The sequence below is a fragment of the Manis pentadactyla genome, chromosome 13 (assembly GCF_030020395.1).
Source record: "Manis pentadactyla isolate mManPen7 chromosome 13, mManPen7.hap1, whole genome shotgun sequence".
Lineage (NCBI taxonomy): Eukaryota > Metazoa > Chordata > Mammalia > Pholidota > Manidae > Manis > Manis pentadactyla.
In genome coordinates, this window is record NC_080031.1 from 58,286,445 (window position 1) to 58,307,373 (window position 20,929).

General features: G+C 41.7%; 1 protein-coding gene across 1 annotated transcript; it reads right to left on the reverse strand.

The window, feature by feature from the left end:
• Positions 1–3,362: 3,362 nt before the first annotated feature.
• Positions 3,363–4,520, reverse strand: LOC118923772 (nuclear envelope pore membrane protein POM 121-like). Its single transcript, XM_036907962.2, has one exon. It carries the CDS (start codon positions 4,518–4,520, stop codon positions 3,363–3,365), a length of 1,158 nt encoding a protein of 385 aa, XP_036763857.2.
• Positions 4,521–20,929: the final 16,409 nt, after the last annotated feature.

The window sequence follows — 20,929 nt, forward strand, 5'->3', positions numbered from 1 at the left end:
AACAAAGGCAAAAGCAGCAATGAAATTAAAACAGACAATACAAGTCTGGTTTAATATTCTAAAATCAATCAATGGAACCCACCAAACTGACAAAAGAAGAAAAATCACATATCAGACCATTTGGCACAGAAAAAAAATTTAACAAAATTCAACAGCCATTCTAACTTTTTTTTAATCTATTACACTAAGAACAGAGATGATCATCCTCAATCGTATAAAGAAAATCTTACAAAAAAACCTACAGCCAGCAACATAATTAATGGTAAAAAGCTGTTTTTCCTCTAATAGGAAGAAGGCAAGAATATTCACCCCCATTCTTATTCAACATGAGAAGCTCTAGTCACTGTAATAAGGCAAATAAAAGAGGTATTGATTGGAAAGGAATAAAGGTGAAACTCTCTCCATTCCCAGGTCACATGATTGTCTATGTAGAAAAATCCCAGAAAATCTTTTAGATCAGTAAAACTTCCTAAAATGGATAGTGAGTTTGATCTGCTCTCAGGCTACAAGATAAACACACAAAAATGCTTTTCTACGTACTGACAGTGAGCAGGTAGAAACCAAAGCCAAAGTCACAATACCACTTAAAATTGCACAGAGAAAGGGAAATACTTAGAGATCTAATAAAATGTGTACAGAATCTGTCTGATAAAAATTACAAAATTCAAGTGAAATAAATCAAAGAAGACCTAGATTCTTTGAGAGACATACCATGTTCAAGGACTGAAAATCTCAATAAAAAAAAGATATCAGTTCTCCCTAAATTCATCTATGTGTTTAACACAATTCTTACCAAAATCTAAGCAAGATTTTTCATAGACATAGACAAACTAATTCTAAATTTTTTGTGGAAAAACCCCTAGAATACTCAAAATCATTTTTTAAAAGAAGAATGTAGTGGCAGGAATCACTCAATATTAAGTCATACCAGATAGCTACAATAATAAAACAATGTGGTACTCAAGGAAGGAGAGACACATAGACTAATAGACAAGAATACAGAACCTACACAAATATGCCAAATTGATTTTTAATATTGATATGCATTAGTTTATTAATATTATATATTAACTTTATTAAAGTATAGTTTATATACAATAGTATATTGGTTTCCAGTATACAACATAGTGATTCAACAGTTATATATTATTAAATCCTCACCCCAACTAGTGTAGTTATCACCTGTCAACAAAGAAAGATGTTACAGAACTGCTGACTATATTCTCTACGCTGTACTTTCATCCCCGTGACTAATTATATTATGGTTGAGATTTTGTGCCTCTTTATCCCCTTCACCTAGCTCTGCCAAATAAATTTTTGATAAGGAAACAAAGAATAAAATAAATATTGATGAGTCCAAACAGATACAAATGATTCATTCAATCAGTCAAACTCTTAGAGAAGACTTGATTAAATGCAGGAGCAACAGAAAAGTAGAAAATCACCATTAGAACACCACAATAATAATTGCTGGAGGCAAGATTCACTGATCAGCAGTGGTCATTTAAGGATGAATGGGATTTCTGTATAGCATCATGACCCCCCAAATATTTTTCATAAGGGAAAACCATAACTACACAGTGGAGAACCCTGGCAGACACCACCTTGACCCCGTGGTCACAGTTAACATCTCCTATGTCTGATTATGTGCCCTTGAGACAATGTGCTGAGAAGGGTGACTTGCCTCTGTGGGGTTCTTTTCAAAAATCAATGATCTCAATGTACTCAAGGAAACAGCAGACAAGTCCAAATGAGAGAAATTCTACAAAATATCCATTACTCTTCAGACACATCAACGTCACACATACCTTATGTAAGACAGAAATAGTCACAGTCTGGAGATAATGGAGGAGACATGACATGAAATGCAATGTGTAGTTCTAGATTGCTACTGGAACAGATAGACTTTACTGAAAAACAGGGGAAATCCATTTAAAGTCAGAGGTTTAGGAAACAGCATTGTAAGAATGTTTCCTGGTTTCAACCAATGTTTTGTGAAATGTGAACAATGGAAGAAGCTCTATGAAGACTGCATAGAAACTCCCTCTACTATCTTTGCAGCTTTCCTGTAAGTCTAAAATTACATCAAATTTAAAAAAAATTTTTAAAGGCTAACGTTGTCACGAGTCATTTCCTAACATACACCAAGCATGATCTAGCCCACAGTGAGGTCAGGTGGGCAGGGGAGAAGCAGAAGAGTGGCCATCCCATAGACTCAAACCACAAATCAGGCATCAGCATCCAGAGTCAGAAAACTCAACCCATTTTCCCAACAGCTGAGCCACTGAAAAACTGACACAGTTAAGTCTGGCCACTCATACAATTCAACGCTTCCTCCACTATGGATGCAAAGAGCAGAGACACAGTTAACATCCAGGAAATTAACAAAAAGTCATCCATATATTCAAAATATATGTTACATGTAATGCAACACATATTATTAGATATTCTATACATAATTTATATGTATATATACCTATGTGATGTGCATTACTATACATATTACATGTCTGTGTATGTATACATATAATATATACAGGCATATATTTCAATATATAATTATATACTAATTATATTTATACATATATATTATATATGTGTGCTATGTATTGTTATATAGTACATATATTACATTATATATGAACATATACATACAATATACGAATTATATTATACATATTATATACTACATATGACTTTAATATAAGTGATACTATGACATATATAAATGTATGACTATATATATGTGACATATATGACTGTTCATTTACCAAATATTCATACAAAGAATATACAGATTCTCAGGCAAACAGACCAGGGCCTAATTAAGCAAACGGGGAAGGTGCTAAGAGGCAACTATAGCAGTAGTGGACGCCCTGCCCGCTCCTGCCTGGAGGAAAACTAGTCCAAAGCTTCCCTCTTGTGTTGCAAGGATCCTGAGCACTGGGGTGGGCCAGCCTAACAAGCTCCCATCAGCCAGCGTGGAGGGGCCCACCTGGCAGAAAGGGGAGAAAGCTGACCCACTTGGGGCACCCTGGGCCCTCTCAGAGCAAAGCTGGACTCATGATCTCCTACAATGCTCCTCCAAGGACCTGCAAAGGCCTGGTGAGCAGACCCTGGAGGACCAGGAAAAGGGAGCCCGATTTTTTTTTTTACAGCCAGGCCAAGAGATCCAAGACAAACAGCCCACAGAGGCGCCCCTCCGGCGGACTACAGGAAGGCAACCGGGCCCGGGGGGTGCTGCCCGTCCCGGAAGCTCCTGCGCTGTGAGTTAGTGCTGGGGACTGGCGCAGGAAAGTCCTGCCGCGGGGTAGGGGTGGGCACCCAGGCAGGCAGAGGGGCGCAGAGTGACATGGCTCGCCTTACCCTTCGAAGACCTTGTTGATCCCCTGGATCACAGCTATCTTTTCTAAGTCAAGGTCCTCAGCAGTGACTCGGTAACCTGTCCAAGCGGCTAGGGGCAGATTCAGTGGGTCATTTCTCCTGCAGCGCAGCAGAGGAATCTTGCGCTTCTGGGGCCTGGAAGTGTCCGATGGGGGTGAGCAATTCCTCAAGCTTTGTTTCTGCCCTGAAGTGGTTTTTGCAGCTTTGTCGTGCTTGATGGTCGTCTGCGGTTCCAGGGAAGCCGGAGCGCTTGGCTGGAGGCCCTCCTCGGGGGCGCTCTTGGAGGACACGTTAGGAGAGGATGAGGCCTGGCCGCGGGGCGCGGCAGCGTCCGGAGCGCCCCTCTGCGGGAGTGGAAAACCTCCGGTAGAGCTGTATGAACTGACAATGGCATTCCGTTTGTTGCACGAGCTCAAAAAGCGGGTCTGGGATTTCTTAGTCAGGCCGTCTCCTGAGTTCTTGGAACCTAAGTCCGTCTTCAGAGGCCCGGGCCTGGGTACGAAGGAAGAGAGGGCTCCGTTGACCATGAGGCGCCTGAACGCGGAGCCACTCCTCTGGGCGTCCTGCCGCCCCGGGGCCGGGCGCCCTTCCTTCCGCTTGGCCAGCTCTTCCCTGCTGTCGATGGCGGTCCGGTCCTGGTCTTCCTTGGCCCGCGGCTCACCTCCCTCTTCGAGGGCCCTCATCAGGGTCCCCTTTACACACGGGGCTGGAAGGTGACCAGATCCTGAAGGGCACGTACAGATGCCCACACCCGGCGTCAGTTTGCCCCTGGCAGATGCCATCTTCGGGATCACTGAGGTGCAGAACATCCTGGAGCTGCAGGCGGGCATCACTGGCTTCTGATGGCTCCTCTGGGGCCCCGGGGAGAAGACCCCCGAGGGGAAACAGCCGGCCTGCTGGCTGGGATATTGCTCCCGATAGTCTGTGACAAGCCACCGGGGGTACCAGCGCCGCTGGGGGGAATCCACAAGGTCCTCGTAGGACAGCCTGCGAGCCAGGACTAGGTCGGGGGCCGCCGAGTGACCCCGGCAGGTGGGGTGCGGGGGCCGGACGCGCTCGGGCCTCTCCGGGGGGGCCGCGTCCAGCACAGCCGGAGACGGCGGCCGGGAGCGGTCTCTGCTCAGGTAACTCCCCATGAGGAGCTGTCGTGCTCGCTCGGGTTCTTGACAAGGAGTCAGTGCCTCGGAGAGGTTTCCGTTAGTGCCGACGGCGCCCGGAGCAAGGCGCGTAAGCGGGCGTGCCGCTTGTGACGCGCCGCTGGAACGCGTGAGCGGGGAAAGGGCGCGCGCACCCACGGCGCTTCGGGGTCCGCTGGCCGCGCTCGGAGGGGCGCGAGGGAGACGCGCTCCCGGCCGCGCACCCTCAGCTCGGCCGGCCGGCGCGGGACGCGGGCCCGGAGCCCGAAAACCGCTCTGGGCTCAGCAGCGCCCACTGGAGCCCGGAGCTTCAGGGTCGGCACCCTGTGTCCACAGGTGCGCATAACCCAGGGTAGATCCCCTCTTAACACCTGCCGCCCACATCCTGCGGGGTAGCACTGCCACCTGAAGGTCCAGGGCGGGAGGACCCCAGAAGGGAAGCAGCTAGAGGGGCCGGATGCCAGAGCGGAGTCACTGCCCCCACCCGCTTCCCTTCTGTACAATCTTACTGTCCAGGTACCCTTTCTCTCCTCCTCCCCTTCCTGGAAAATAAGAATTCTAGACAAGGTTTACAAAATCAGAATATAGAGACATGGAATAGCCAAAGCAATCTTTATCATATTTTTTAATTGAGCTATCACTTATACGTGATCTTATTTTGGTTTCAAGTTTACAACAGTGGTTCACCAGTTGCGCATATTATTAAATCCTCACCCCCACTAGTGCAGTTATTATCTCTCAACATAGGAAGATGTTACAGAATCACTGGCTATATTTTCCATGCTGTACTACCATCCCCATGACCAGCTTACATTATGACTGAGAATTTTTGTGCCCCTTTATGCCCTGACCCTTTCCCCTACCCAGCCCCTCCCCCATGGTAACCACAAGTCACTTCCCAGTGTCTATAAGTCTACTATCTTGTTCATTTTGTTTTGTTTTTATATGTCACAAATAAATTAAATCATATAGTATTTGTCTTTCTCCACCAGGCTTATATCGCTTAGCATAATACCTTCTAGGCCCATCCATGTTGTCACAAATGACAGGGTTTCTTTTTTATGACTGTATAATATTCCATTATGTATATGTACTACTGTCTTTTTTATCCATTCATCTATTGATGGGCACCTTGGCTGCTTGCATAACTTATCTATTATAAATAATAGGGGTGCATGTATCTTTTTGAATTACAGCTTGCATTTTCTTCAGTAAATTACTAGAAGTGGAATTATTGGGGTATTGTATTTCTATTTTTAGTTTTTTGAGAACTCTCCATACTGCTTTCCACAGTGGCTGCACCAATTGACGTTCCCACCAACAGTGTAGCGTTTTCCCTTTTTTCCACATCCTTATTAATATTTGTTATTTCTTGTCTTTTCCATTGTGGCCATTCTAACTGGTGTGAGGTGATCTCTCACTGTGGTTTTGATTTGCATTTCCCTGATGATTAGTGGTGTGGAGCATCTTCTCATGTGTCTGTTGGCCATCTGTATTTCTTCCTTGGAGAAATGCCTGTTCAGGTCCTCTACCCATTTTTTTATTGGGTTATTTTGTTGTTGTTGTTGAGGCTTGTGAGTTCTTTGTATATTTTGGGTGTTAACCCCTTACATATTGCCCTATACTGTAGGCTGGCTTTTTATTCTGCTTATGGTGTCCTTTGCTACACATACAGAAGCTTTTTAGCTTGATGTAGTCACAATTGTTCATTTTTTATTTTGTTTCCCATGCACACGGAGATGTGTCCAAAAAAAATTGCTCATGCTTATGTTTAAGAGATGTTTGCCTATGTTTTCTTCATGTCTTACATTTAGGTCTTTTAACTCATTTCTAGTTTACTTTTGTGTATGGAGTTAGACAGTGATCCAGTTTTATTCTCTTGCATATCACTGTTCAGTTTTCCTAACACCAGTAATTGAAGAGGCAGTCTTTTCAACCTTGCATATCCATGGCTCCTTTATCATGTATTGATTGACCATATATGTGTGGGTTTATATCTGGGCTCCCTATTCTGACCCACTGATCTATGGGTCTGTTCTTTCGCCAGGACCATCTATTTTGAGTACTGTAGCTTTATAGTAGTACTTGCTTGATAAGTGATTGGTCTACTATCTTTTTTATTTATAGAACCTTTTGTTATTTATTGCTAAATAACAGGGTTCCATTCTTTTTATAAATTTGTTCACTGGTATCTATAACTTTAAAGAACATGAGTAGCTAGTAGACTTTTCCTTAGGACACCTTTGTTCTTCTGCTTCCATCAGCTGAACTATATGCTCATGATATAGCTATTCATTTAAATTATACTTGGTATTTTTATCCTGCAATCTACTAAAAAACGTGTACATTGAAGCAATATATTCACAAAAAGAAAGGTTTCTTTTTATGAAATCTAAGTTGAATACTTTGGAAAGACTTGATAAAATAAATAAACTGCCTGATAAAATGTTGAGTTAAGTTGGAATAGAATGACTATAAAGGATAGAGGAAAGTGGTAAAAAAAAAAACTTTTAAGTGTCTTAAAGCACTCATTCTCCTTTAAAAAACTGACAAATGAAATGGGTAATATTCTCCATGAAAAGGCCTTGGCTCTAGATCAGGAAGTTGCTAAATAAAAGACTTGCTATATTTACTTTGAAATAAGCTATTGAATGTCTTGTATATATTACTTTTTATTCTTGCATATATATTCTGGAAACCTAATGTAGCATGGTAAAATACTCAAAAGTTAATGGTTTTAAGTAGCAATGGTCTACTACCTTTATTGTGGGGTTTTTTTCACTGCTAAAACTATTCAGGCTTAGGAACATTTCCATCTACAGAAGTTCCTTTAAGATATCCTGTAATGCTGGTTTTGTGGTTCTAAATTCCTTCAGCCTTTGTTTATTTTGGAAATGTTTAATCTCTCCTTCAAATTTGAATTATAATCTTGCTTGGCAGAGGGTTCTTGGTTGAAGGTCCTTCTGTTTCAATACATTGTATATTTCATGCCTCTCCCTTCTGGCCGGTAAAGTTTCTCCTGATAGCCTGATGGGGTTTCCCTTAGAAACAATCTTTTTTCTCTCTCTGTCTGCTTTCAATACTCTCTCGTTATTTTGATCCTTGTCATTTTTATTATGTTTTGGTGTTGTCCTCCTGGTATTCCTTTTGTTGGGGGCTCTCTGTGCTTTCATGACCTGAGTGTCTGTTTCCTTCCCCAGACTGGGAAGTTCTCAACAATTATTCTTCAAAGAGAACTTTTGATCCCTTTGTCTCTCTCTCTCCTCTCTTCCGGTACCCCTATTACGTGAATACTGTTTCGTTTGGAGTTGCCACACAGCTCACTTACCATTTTTTCATTCTTGAAGATTCTTTTTTTCTGTTCTTCAGCTTCATTGTGTTCCTGTTCTGTAATTTCCATCTCCCTGATTGTCTCCTCTACTTGCAGCAATGAAGTAGATAATAATTCATTCCCTCCCTTGTGTATTTCATTCAGTTGCCGTATTCTTCAGCTCTGGGTAGCTCTTTTTCAAATCTATGTCTTTGTTGAAGTCCTCCCTGAGATCTTCAATACTTTCCCACAGGTTAGTGAGCATATTTATGACTATTTCTTTGAACTTTTTATCAAGATGATTGATGATCTCCATTTCACTTAGCCCCCTTTCTGGTGTCTTTCCCTGTAGTTTTGTTTGGAACACATTCCTCTGCCTCTTCATTTTGTCAGGCTCTGTGATTCTCCCTTTGTATTAGGCAGATCTGCTGCACTTCCTGGTCTAGAGAATAATGGCTTCATGAAGGTGTCCTGTGGTGCCCAGGAGCTCAGGAATCTTTACCTTCCCTTGCCTGTTTCTCCTTTGAGTGGAGCCCCAGCAGCTGTTGGTGGGCTGTGGGCAGGACTGCCTTTCCATCTGTCTGTTGGCAGTGGTCTATCTGCTGTGGAAGGCAGTCTGCCTCAGCCGGCCCTTTGTGACCAGAGCAGTGGTACTTCTGGGATCATTGTGGTGGGGGCTGCCTTCTGCTTGCCCTGCAATGATGGCAGCAATGGGCTGGGCTGCCTGCCAGGAAGAAGGAGCACTCTGAGCTGCCTCCTGCAGGCATCTAATTGTGCTGAGACAGGACTGAGAAAGATGGGAAAGCCTCTCTACCTCCCAGGCAGAAAAGTCTGATGCCACTGGGCTGAGTGGGTGGGGGCGGGTATGCTGGGAAGCACCTTGAGGCTGAGCCACCAGTGAGGGGGATGGAACACCTGGGGCTCCCAAGAATTCCCAACCTGTTGGGATGAGGGAAGGGTGAGTATATATCATCCACCTGCCCTTTCTCCTGCAGAGATAGGTCCGTCCAACCCTTGCCCCCCTGGCTCCACTCCCGCTGCTGGTAAGTCTCCCAAACTGCTGCCTCTGTGTTGAATCTCAGCAGGACTAGCAGCACATGCCTGTCCTCTACAGGTGGCTGGTGTCTCAGTCTCCCAGAGTGTCCCAACTGTCTCCGGTGTACAGTCCCACTAATCACCAGAACTCAATACAATGTGAACTCATGTTCCCAGAGCAGATCTCCAGGGCCAGATGCATAAATTTCCTGGGCACCTATGCCCTCCCTGCTGTGCTCCTCTTCCTACCACCTGTGGGCTGGGATGTGGGAAGGGCTTGGGTCCTGCTCAACCACATCTCTGCGCCTTTACCCTTCTCTGTGTGGGCTTCTCTTCTCTCCCAGGTGTAGGTGGTCTTTTCTTCAGTCTTCAGGTCATTTTCAGGGTTAGCTGTATTTGCTGTAGTTGCTTCCTTGGTATGCGTGTGGGAGGAGGTTTCTGTCTTGCTTTTCTGCTCCACTCTCTTGAGCCTCCTGATCCCTTGCCTTCATTACTTTTACAGCTGAAAAATATTCCATTGTATGGGTACACCACATCTGTTAAACAACTAACCAGTTGGTGGACATTTTAGCTGTGTTGACTTTTATGCATTGTGAACAATTCTGCTGTGACCATTCACATATAATCTTTGCGTGAACATGTTTTTGTTTTTGGAAGTAGATGCTTAGGAGTGGGGTTGTTAGGTGATATAGTAAATCTAAGTTTAATTTTTGAAGAAACGTCCAAACTTTTTTCAAAGTGGCTGCAGCATTTTAAAATAACACCAGCAGGGTGGAGCCAACATGGTGGGGTGAGTAGGACAGTGGGAATCTCCTCCCAAAAACATATATATTTTTGAAAATACAACAAATACAACTAATCCTAAAAGAGAGACCAGAAGACACAGGACAACAGCCAGACTACATCCACATGTGCGAGAGCCCAGCACCTGGTGAAAGGGGTAAGATACAACCCCCCGCCCGGTGGGACCCGAGCACACTTCCCCCCAGCTCCCGGCGGGAGGGAGAGGGAGCCCAGGACTGCTAAACACCCAGCCCCAGCCACCAGAGCGCAGACACAGTGCATGCGTGGAGGGATGGAAACTAGGGAAACAGGGCAGGAAGATCTCTGAGCGGATTCCAAAGCTGATGCCCCTGTGAAAAAGAAAAGCGAGTGCTTTTTGAAAGTCTTAAAGGGACAGGGACGTAACAGCTGGACGAAAACAACACAGGTCACAGCCCAGTGGCTGGAAATTACAGGGAAAACTGGGCACACTAACCCCCTGGGCAACAGCTCTGAGACCCCTCACAGAGGTAAACAGCCAAACAGCCCCCCTGTTCATTACCCCTCCCGGCGCTGCGAAAGCAGAGAAGCAGCCTAAGGCAGACCATGCCCACAGAAAGGGAAATTCCCCCATTCCAGCCGGGCAAGACACAAAGACCCAGTCTACATGCAATTACCCAACACAAGCCACTAGGGGTCGCAGTTGTCCCAGTAAAGAAAGGCCAGTAGCAAGTGAAAAGGTTGGCCCTCCCAGCTGACAGTCAATAGCACCTGTCAACATGAAAAGAAAAAAAATATGATCCAGACAAGACTAACCCAGACAGCTTCGGCATCTGCTACATCTTCCCCTGAGAAGGAACCCGGGAAGATAGATTTAACCAGTCTTCCTGAAAAAGAATTCAAAACAAAAGTCATAACCATGCTGATGGACTTGCAGAGAAATATGCAAGAACTAATGAAGGAGAATACAGAAATAAAACAAGCTCTGGAACAACTTCAAAACAGAATGGATGAGATGCAAGAGACCATTAATGGACTAGAAAACAGAGAACAGGAACGCAGAGAAGCTGATGCAGAGAGAGATAAAAGGATCTCCAGGAATGAAAGAATTCTAAGAGAGCTGAGTGACCAATCGAAACGGAACAATATCCGCATTATAGGGGTACCAGAAGAAGAAGAGAGAAAAAAAGGGATAGAAAGTGTCTTTGAAGAAATAATTGCCGAAAACTTCCCCAAACTAGGGGAAGAAATGGCCTCTCAGACCACAGAGATACACAGAACTCCCATGACAAGGGATCCAAGGGGGGCAACACCAAGACACATAATAATTAAAATGGCAAAGATCAAAGACAAGGACAAAGTATTAAAGGCAGCCAGAGAGAAAAAAAAAGATTACCTACAAAGGAAAACCCATCAGGCTATCATCAGACTTCTCAACAGACAACCTACAGGCCAGAAGAGAATGGCATGATATACTTAATGCAATGAAACAGAAGGGCCTCGAACCAAGACTACTGTATCCAGCACGTATATCATGTAAATATGAAGGAGGGATTAAACAATTCCCAGACAAGCAAAAGTTGAGGGAATTTGCCTCCCACAAACCACCTCTACAGGGCATCCTACAGGGACTGCTCTAGATGGGAGCACTCCTAAAAAGAGCACACAACAAAACACCCAACATATGAAGAAGGGAGGAGGAGGAATAAGAAGGGAGAGAAATAAAGAATCATCAGACCGTGTTTATAATAGCTCAACAAGCGACTTAAGTTAGACAGTAAGATAGTAAAGAAGCTAACCCTGAACCTATCATAACCACAAACTTACAGCCTGCAATGGCAATAAGTACATACCTTTCAATAATCACCCTAAATGTAAATGGACTGAATGCACCAATCAAAAGACACAGAGTAATAGAATGGATAAAAAAGCAAGATCCATCCATATGCTGCTTACAAGAGACTCACCTCAAACCCAAAGACGCGCACAGACTTAAAGTCAAGGGATGGAAAAAGATATTTCAAGCAAACAACAGAGAGAAGAAAGCAGGTGTTGCAATTCTGGTATCAGACAAAACAGACTTCAAAATAAAGAAAGTAACAAAAGACAAAGAAGGACATTACATAATGATAAAGGGCTCAGTCCATCAAGAGGATTTAACCATTATAAATATATATGCACCCAATACAGGAGCACCAACATACCTGAAACAAATATTAATAGAACTAAAGGAGGAAATAGAATGCAATGCATTCATTCTAGGAGACTTCAACGCACCACTCACTCCAAAGGACAGATCCACCAGACAGAAAATAAGTAACGACACAGAGGCAGTGAACAACACACTAGAACAGATGGACCTAATAGACATCTACAGAACTCTACATCCAAAAGCAACAGGATACACATTCTTCTCCAGTGCACATGGAACATTCTCCAGAATAGACCACATACTAGGCCACAAAAAGAGCCTCAGTAAATTCCAAAAGATTGAAACCCTACCAACCAACTTTTCAGACCACAAAGGCATAAAACTAGAAATAAACTGTACGAAGAAAGCAAAAAGGCTCACAAACACATGGAGGCTTAACAACACGCTCCTAAGTAATCAATGGATCAATGACCAAATCAAAATGGAGATCCAGAAATATATGGAAACAAATGACAACAACAACACTAAGCCCCAACTTCTGTGGGACACAGCAAAAGCAGTCTTAAGAGGAAAGTATATAGCAATCCAAGCATATTTAGAAAAGGAAGAGCAATCCCAAATGAACGGTCTAATGTCACAACTATCGAAATTGGAAAAAGAAGAACAAATGAGGCCTAAGGTCAGCAGAAGGAGGGACATAATAAAGATCAGAGAAGAAATAAATAAAATTGAGAAGAATAAAACAATAGCAAAAATCAATGAAACCAAGAGCTGGTTCTTTGAGAAAATAAACAAAATAGATAAGCCTCTAGCCAAACTTATTAAGAAGAAAAGAGAGTCAACACAAATCAACAGTATCAGAAATGAGAAAGGAAAAATCACGACGGACCCCGCAGAAATACAAAGAATTATTAGAGAATACTATGAAAACCTATATGCTAACAAGCTGGGAAACCTAGGAGAAATGGACAACTTCCTAGAAAAATACAACCTTCCAAGACTGACCCAAAAAGAAACAGAAAATCTAAACAGACCAATTACCAGCAACGAAATTGAAGCGGTAATCAAAAAACTACCAAAGAACAAAACCCCCGGGCCAGATGGATTTACCTCGGAATTTTATCAGACATACAGGGAAGATATAATACCCATTCTCCTTAAAGTTTTCCAAGAAATAGAAGAGGAGGGGATACTCCCAAACTCATTCTATGAAGCTAACATCACCCTAATACCAAAATCAGGCAAAGACACCACCAAAAAAGAAAACTACAGACCAATATCCCTGATGAACGTAGACGCAAAAATACTCAACAAAATTTTAGCAAACCGAATTCAAAAATATATCAAAACCATCGTACACCATGACCAAGTGGGATTCATCCCAGGGATGCAAGGATGGCACAACATTCGAAATTCCATCAATATCATCCACCACATCAACAAAAAGAAAGACAAAAACCACATGATCATCTCCATAGATGCTGAAAAAGCATTTGACAAAGTTCAACATCCATTCATGATAAAAACTCTCGGCAAAATGGGAATAGAGGGCAAGTACCTCAACATAATAAAGGCCATCTATGAAAAACCCACAGCCAACATTATATTGAATAGCGAGAAGCTGAAAGCATTTCCGCTGAGATCGGGAACTAGACAGGGATGCCCACTCTCCCCACTGTTATTTAACATAGTACTGGAGGTCCTAGCCACGGCAATCAGACAAAACAAAAAAATACTAGGAATCCAGATTGGCAAAGAAGAAGTCAAAATGTCACTATTTGCAGATGACATGATACTGTACATAAAAAACCCTAAAGACTCCACCCCAGAACTACTAGAACTGATATCGGAATACAGCAAAGTTGCAGGATACAAAATCAACACACAGAAATCTGTGGCTTTCCTATATACCAACAATGAACCAACAGAAAGAGAAATCAGGAAAACAACTCCATTCACAATTGCATCAAAAAAAAAAATACCTAGGAATAAACCTAACCAAAGAAGTGAAAGACTTATATTCTGAAAACTACAAGTCACTCTTAAAAGAAATTAAAGGGGACACTAACAGATGGAAACGCATCCCATGCTCATGGCTAGGAAGAATTAATATCGTCAAAATGGCCATCCTGCCCAAAGCAATATACAGATTTGATGCAATCCCTATGAAACTACCAGCAACATTCTTCAATGAACTGGAACAAATAATTCAAAAATTCATATGGAAACACCAAAGACCCCGAATAGCCAAAGCAATCCTGAGAAAGAAGAATAAAGTAGGGGGGATCTCACTCCCCAACTTCAAGCTCTACTATAAAGCCATAGTAATCAAGACAATTTGGTACTGGCACAAGAACAGAGCCACAGACCAATGGAACAGACTAGAGAATCCAGACATTAACCCAGACATATATGGTCAATTAATATTAGATAAAGGAGCCATGGACATACAATGGCGAAATGACAGTCTCTTCAACAGATGGTGCTGGCAAAACTGGACAGCTACATGTAGGAGAATGAAACTGGACCATTGTCTAACCCCATATACAAAATTAAACTCAAAATGGATCAAAGACCTGAATGTAAGTCACGAAACCATTGAACTCCTGGAAAAAAACATAGGCAAAAACCTCTTAGACATAAACATGAGTGACCTCTTCTTGAACATATCTCCCCGGGCAAGGAAAACAACAGCAAAAATGAACAAGTGAGACTATATTAAGCTGAAAAGCTTCTGTACAGCAAAAGACACCATCAATAGAACAAAAAGGATCCCTACAGTATGGGAGAATATATTTGAAAATGACACATCCAATAAAGGCTTGACGTCCAGAATATAAAGAGCTCACATGCCTCAACAAACAAAAAACAAATAACCCAATTAAAAAATAGGCAGAGGAACTGAACAGACAGTTCTCCAAAAAAGAAATACAGATGGCCAACAGACACATGAAAAGATGCTCCACATTGCTAATTATCAGAGAAATGCAAATTAAAACTACAATGAGGTATCACCTCACACCAGTAAGGATGGCTGCCATCCAAAAGACAAACAACAACAAATGTTGGCAAGGCTGTGGAGAAAGGGGAACCCTCTATACTGCTGGTGGGAATGTAAATTAGTTCAACCATTGTGGAAAGCAGTATGGAGGTACATCAAAATGCTCAAAACAGACTTACCATTTGACCCAGGAATTCCACTCCTAGGAATTTACCCTAAGAACGCAGCAAGCAAGTTTGAGAAAGACAGATGCACCCCTATGTTTATTGCTGCACTATTTACAATAGCCAAGAATTGGAAGCAACCTAAATGTCCATTGATTGATGAATGGATAAAGAAGATGTGGTACATATACACAATGGAATACTACTCAGCCATAAGAAAAGGGCAAATCCTACAATTTGCAGCAACATGGATGGAGCTGGAGGGTATTATGCTCAGTGAAATAAGCCAAGTGGAGAAAGAGAAATACCAAATGATTTCACTCATCTGTGGAGTATAAGAACAAAGGAAAAACTGAAGGAACAAAAAAACAGCAGCAGAATCACAGAACTCAAGAATGGACTAACAGGTACCAAAAGGAAAGGGACTGGGGAGGATGGGTGGGCAGGGAGGGATAAGGGGGGGGAAGAAGAAGGGGGGTATTAAGATTAGCAAGCATGGGGGGGTGGGAGAAAGGGGAGGGCTGTACAACACAGAGAAGACAAGTAGTGATTCTACAACATTTTGCTATGCTCATGGACAGTGACTGTAAAGGGGTTTATAGGGGGGACCTAGTATAGGGGAGAGTCTAGTAAACATAATATTCGTCATGTAAGTGTAGATTAATGATTTAAAAAAAAAGCGGTTCCTGTGTGGTGACCTCCAATGAGTTCTACACAAGGGTATAAAGGGCATATAAAAGTGTAGACAAAGGGTCTGTTTGTGTTTATACAGAGGATCAAAGCCTAATTGGGCTACCCCAAAAATGAACTAAGATACAATATGAAAAAGAACTTCCAACATCAGCACTCTCTGGAAGACTCATACCAGAAGATGATCATCAAAAAACCCCAACAAAGATCCATGCACTGCTACAGCTGTAGATGCACTCATCCCACCGGTTCCTGGACTTGCCATGGGAATGAAGAAGGAGATATCGAAGCTGGCCTGTGCATACAGTAAAACAACAAATTTGGATCTATACTGTTGGAACTCAACCAAGAATTAGGAGAAGTGCAAATTGTAGCGCTCCAAAATCTTACAACTACAGACTATCTACTATTAAAAGAACATATGGGATGTGAACAGTCCCCAGGAATGGGTTGTTTTAATTTGTCTGATTTCTCTCAGACTGTTCAAGTTCGGTTGGACAATATCCACCATATCATAGATAAGTTTTCACAAATGCCTAAGGTGCCTAACTGGTTTTCTTGGTTTCACTGGAGATGGCTGGTAATTATAGGTCTGCTTTGGTTATGTAACTGTACTCCTATTATGTTAATGTGTGTGCGCAACTTAATTAGTAGTTTAAAACCTATACATGCTGAAGTTACTCTACAAGAAGATATGTCAAAGAAATAATCAATCTTCCCAAGTTTTCTTCAGCCTGCTACTTCTATAGCTTTTCTTCTTCCTTCCTAATTACAACCCTTAAATAGAATTCGTGCCTCATATCGAATTTACAGAGTATCATAATTCTTCCAAGTGGTAAAGATACCTCAAGACAAATGCTGGGCATAGAAGCCACAGAAAAGTAAAAAGCTAACCTTTTCAAACAATAAGGCTTCTCTCTCACTTACCAACTTAACATTTCCCTGTATGGCCCCAGAAGATGACTGGTTAGCCAGAGACGGGTAAGATTCCTCAAGGGAGGAACAACCTAAGACAGGCACAGTCGCAGGGGGGCCATCAGGTGAGAAATTGGGGATCAACAGAGGTGAGGCTTAGAACCTCACCCCCCCCTGTTCTGAGAGAAATCTTCTGCATATGTGGATGTTTTATTGCCCTTGTCTAGCTTGGATTAACACATAGTCTACAGGCACACACCTGATCATCTACATTTGCTCTCTTACAACACTAAACTCTGTTTTCTACCTTTATCTCGTATCTACCTACCACTTCAGCATTTTATTAAAAATAATAATAATAAAGAGAGAAATGTGGTATCCACATATAAATCAAGTATAAAAATCAAACGAATATCCATATTTGAACTGATTGTTTATAGTTCATAATGCATGAGCAAAACCGAAAGTTTCTGTGATGACTGCCCTTGTACTGTTCACCATGTAAGAACTTATTCACTATGTAAGAATTTGTTCTCCATGTAAGAACTTGTTCATTATGCTTCAGAAGATTGGAGACTGACGAAAATTAGGCTTGGGGTGGATTAATGATTGTGCATTGAGCATTGACTCCCCTATACAGAATTTTATTGTTAACAACCATTTGATCAATAAGTATGAGAGATGCCCTCTCAAAAAAAAAAAAGTACACACTTCCAATTGTAAAATAAATATGTAACCGGGATGTAATGTATAGCATAAAGAATATAGTCAAAATATTGTAACAACTTTGTATGGTGATAGCTCGTAGCTAGAATTATCATGTATATAAATGTTGAATCACTGTGTTGTACACCTGAAACTAAAGCAATACTGTGTGTCAACTACCCTTCAATAAAAAATAATTATCTACAAAACATAAATTAAAAAAATAACACCAGCAAAGTATGAAAGTGTTCATTTCTGCACATTTTCACCAACAGTTGTTATTGTCTATCTCCATGTGTAGCCATCCCAGTTAGTGAGAAGTAGTATTTTATTGTGGTTTTAATCTGCATCTCCCTAATGACTTATGATAGTAGCATCCTCTTAAAAAAATTTTTTAATTGAAATTTAGTGTACATACAATATTACATTAATTTTCATGTGTACAGCATAGTGATTCAACAATCACGTGCTTTAAGAAATGCTCACCACAATAAGTGGAGTTACCATTGTCACCATACAAAGTTATTACAATAATATTGACTATATTCCCTATGGTATGAATTTTATCCCAATGACTTACTGTAAACATCACATTTTTTCTTTGGTGAAATGTCTATTCAAATATTATTTCTCTGGTGAAGTGTTTATTCAAATGACCCATTTTTTAAATTGGGTCTCTTATTACCAAGTTTGAGTTCTTTATGCATTCTGGACCCAAGTTCCTTCTCAGATAAGTAAGTTATAAATACTTTCACCCAATCTATGGTTTACCTTTTCACTTTACTAATGATGTCTTCTGAAGCACAAAAGTTTTTTATTTTGATGAAGTCCAATTTATCGTTTTTTTCTTTTATCACTTGAGCTTTTGGTGTTAAAGCTAAGAAATCCTTGCCCAATTCAAGATGTGATATAGTGATTTATAATAAAAAAACATATGTTTGGTTTCCAATCCTGTTCTTGGCACAGAGTTCTTAAACCCTTGTAAAACCCTAGGCAGTGAGACACTAGAATCATCTTTTGTTCTGATGAAGTAATACTGGATGGCTCCTGGATGGGGCTGGTCACAGAAAGACAAAACCATGATTAGAAGCTTGGCATTTTTGGCCTGACCCCCATTATCCAGGGACAAGAGAGGGCCTGGAAATGGAGTTAATAATTGATCATATCTACATGAGGAAGCCTCCACAAAATCTCACTCGTCTGGAGTTCAGAGGGCTTCCAGGTTGGTAAACACACCCATGAATGGGGAGGGTGCTGTACCCCAACTCCATGGGGACAGAAGTTTCTATGCCCAGGACCCTTCTAGACCTTGCTTATATTCAACATTGCATTAGAGGTTCTAACCAGAATAATAACTCAAGATAAAGAAATACAAGGCATCCAGACTGGAAAAGAAGTAAAATTCTCTTCATTTACAGATGATATGATCATCTATGTATAAATTTCAATGGGATCTACCAAAAACTACTAGAAATAAGTGAGTTTAACAAGGTTGCAGTATACAAGATCAATTAAACAAAAATCAGTTGCATTTCCATAGACTCACAAAGGACCATTGTAATTGAAATTTGAAAAACAATAAAAAACAAAATAAATGAAAAATTTAAAAACACTGGAATTGAAATTAAGAAATAATACAATTAAAAATTAAATAAATTCTTCAAACTTGCAAATAAAGTTAACAAAAGGTACACATGACCTGTACACTGAAAACTATAAAACATTGCTGAGAGAACTTCAAGCAGACCTAAGTAAATTGGAAAAGAGTCTTTGTTCATGAATCAGAAGACTCAATATTGTTAAGATGTCAGTTCCTCCCAAACTGACCTATTGATCCAATGGAATCTAAATTAAAACCCCAACAGGCTATATTTAAGACAGAAAATGACGTGCTATTTCTAAAATTCATATTTTTCTTTAAATATAAAAGGAAGCTTGACTTGTATTACCAGCTGCTTTATGAGGGCTGAGCTCCCTGTCACTGAAAGTATACAAGCCAAAGCAGAAGCCTCCTGCAGAGGGTGCTGGGCTGGGCTAGAGGGCAAGCTAGACCATCTTTCAAGGGCCTTCCAACTTCAGGTTCCCCCTCAGTAGCCTCGAAGGGTTATTCATTTATGTTTCTTCAAGAGCTCTGTGTACAGCACTGATTGATCCCTGTTGAGTGAGCAAGTGAGTGGGAAATCCACAGATGAGGGAGGTGTGTGGAGATCTCCTGACATGCCAGGTGGCCCTCCTTACATGTTTGGTCCTTCCTGGCCACATGATCCATCCCCCCAGAGATGGCCTCTGCTGGGAACCATGGTTGGCAGAGGCATCTCCAAATCACTGACACAAGTCAAGCCATGGGGCAAGTTGTTCCGCGCCTCAGTTTCCCAATATGAAAAGCAAAGATGAACAGGGTTGTTGTGAGGCCAATGGATTATTTAGGAGCAAGAAGCTCCTGCTCATTCACCCCTATATCCTTAGTGCTTGCCAAATGGTAGGAGCACAAGAAATAAGTGTTAATAAGTAGGTGCATAATTAAATAAATGCATGAAGAGCTTAGCACAGAGACTGGCCACAGTCAATGTCCAGCAAACATAACCATTCCTGGATATGTCACCAACTCTAACGAGGGGTTTTCTTGTCTGGCACAAGTACCCCATCAAAAGTGAAAAGAAGGAAGATGGACCCTCTTGATTCACATTGTCTATACAGCTCTTCTTCAAAGAAATTCAGCTCAAGTCTCTCCTGGTGTAGTCATCTTTATTAAAGGTACAAATTATGTGAATTTGAAATTACATGCTACATATCATTCATAAAGCCTCACCTTGTGTTCAACTTAGTATAATGTGAATCCCTTTAAATTAAAATTTTTAATTGGGGCGGTGATTTTAAAGATGACCAGTCTTGGGCATGTGGCCACATGGCACAATCTGGCCACATGGTGGCGCCATTTAGGCAGTAACCAAATTGTCGAAAAGACTGTGGAGAAGAAAACGGTATGAAAGTATGAATGCATGACAACAGCCATAGATAGATGGGCACCAAACACACACACACACACACACACACACACACACAGGTTTAAGGGAAAAATCAGTCTTGATCAATGTGTGTTTTCCATTATGCAAGGTGTTCAAAAGCACATTACTTTGAAATGGAGCCAGAGAAAATTTTATTGTGTTCCCAAATTGGTCCCCATAACAGCCCATTGGATATTTGAGGATGGAGTGGCACTGCCCCCATGTAGGCCAATCTTGGGTGAAATGAAGTCACAGTCAGGCCCTGTGTGGTGGGAGGGAAGGAGGATATATTAATTGATTTAACTAAGTCCCTTATTGGGGCTTTTTTCTCTCCCACTAAAGATGGAGATTTTGACATATAACATTGTTTCTTTGCACTATCTGTGAAAATGGGAGTGGTGTCCGAGAATAATTTCATTCCATTATGGATAAAGAAACATACATTTCTGTGCCTCTGAGTTATAAAATCATGCCTACACAGGTGTTCAGCCATTTCTAGAATGAGCCTCAGATCCCCTCAAGCTGACTCAGGCTCTCTGGGTAAATGCTTGGTCAGGTTCCCCTGACTCTCCACTGCCTCCCCTCCTCTCTGTTCCCCAAGTGTGGATGTCACAGAGGCTCCCCGGAGTCCATTCCACCCTCAGCTGCTCAGGCAAGGTCAGGGTCTCCT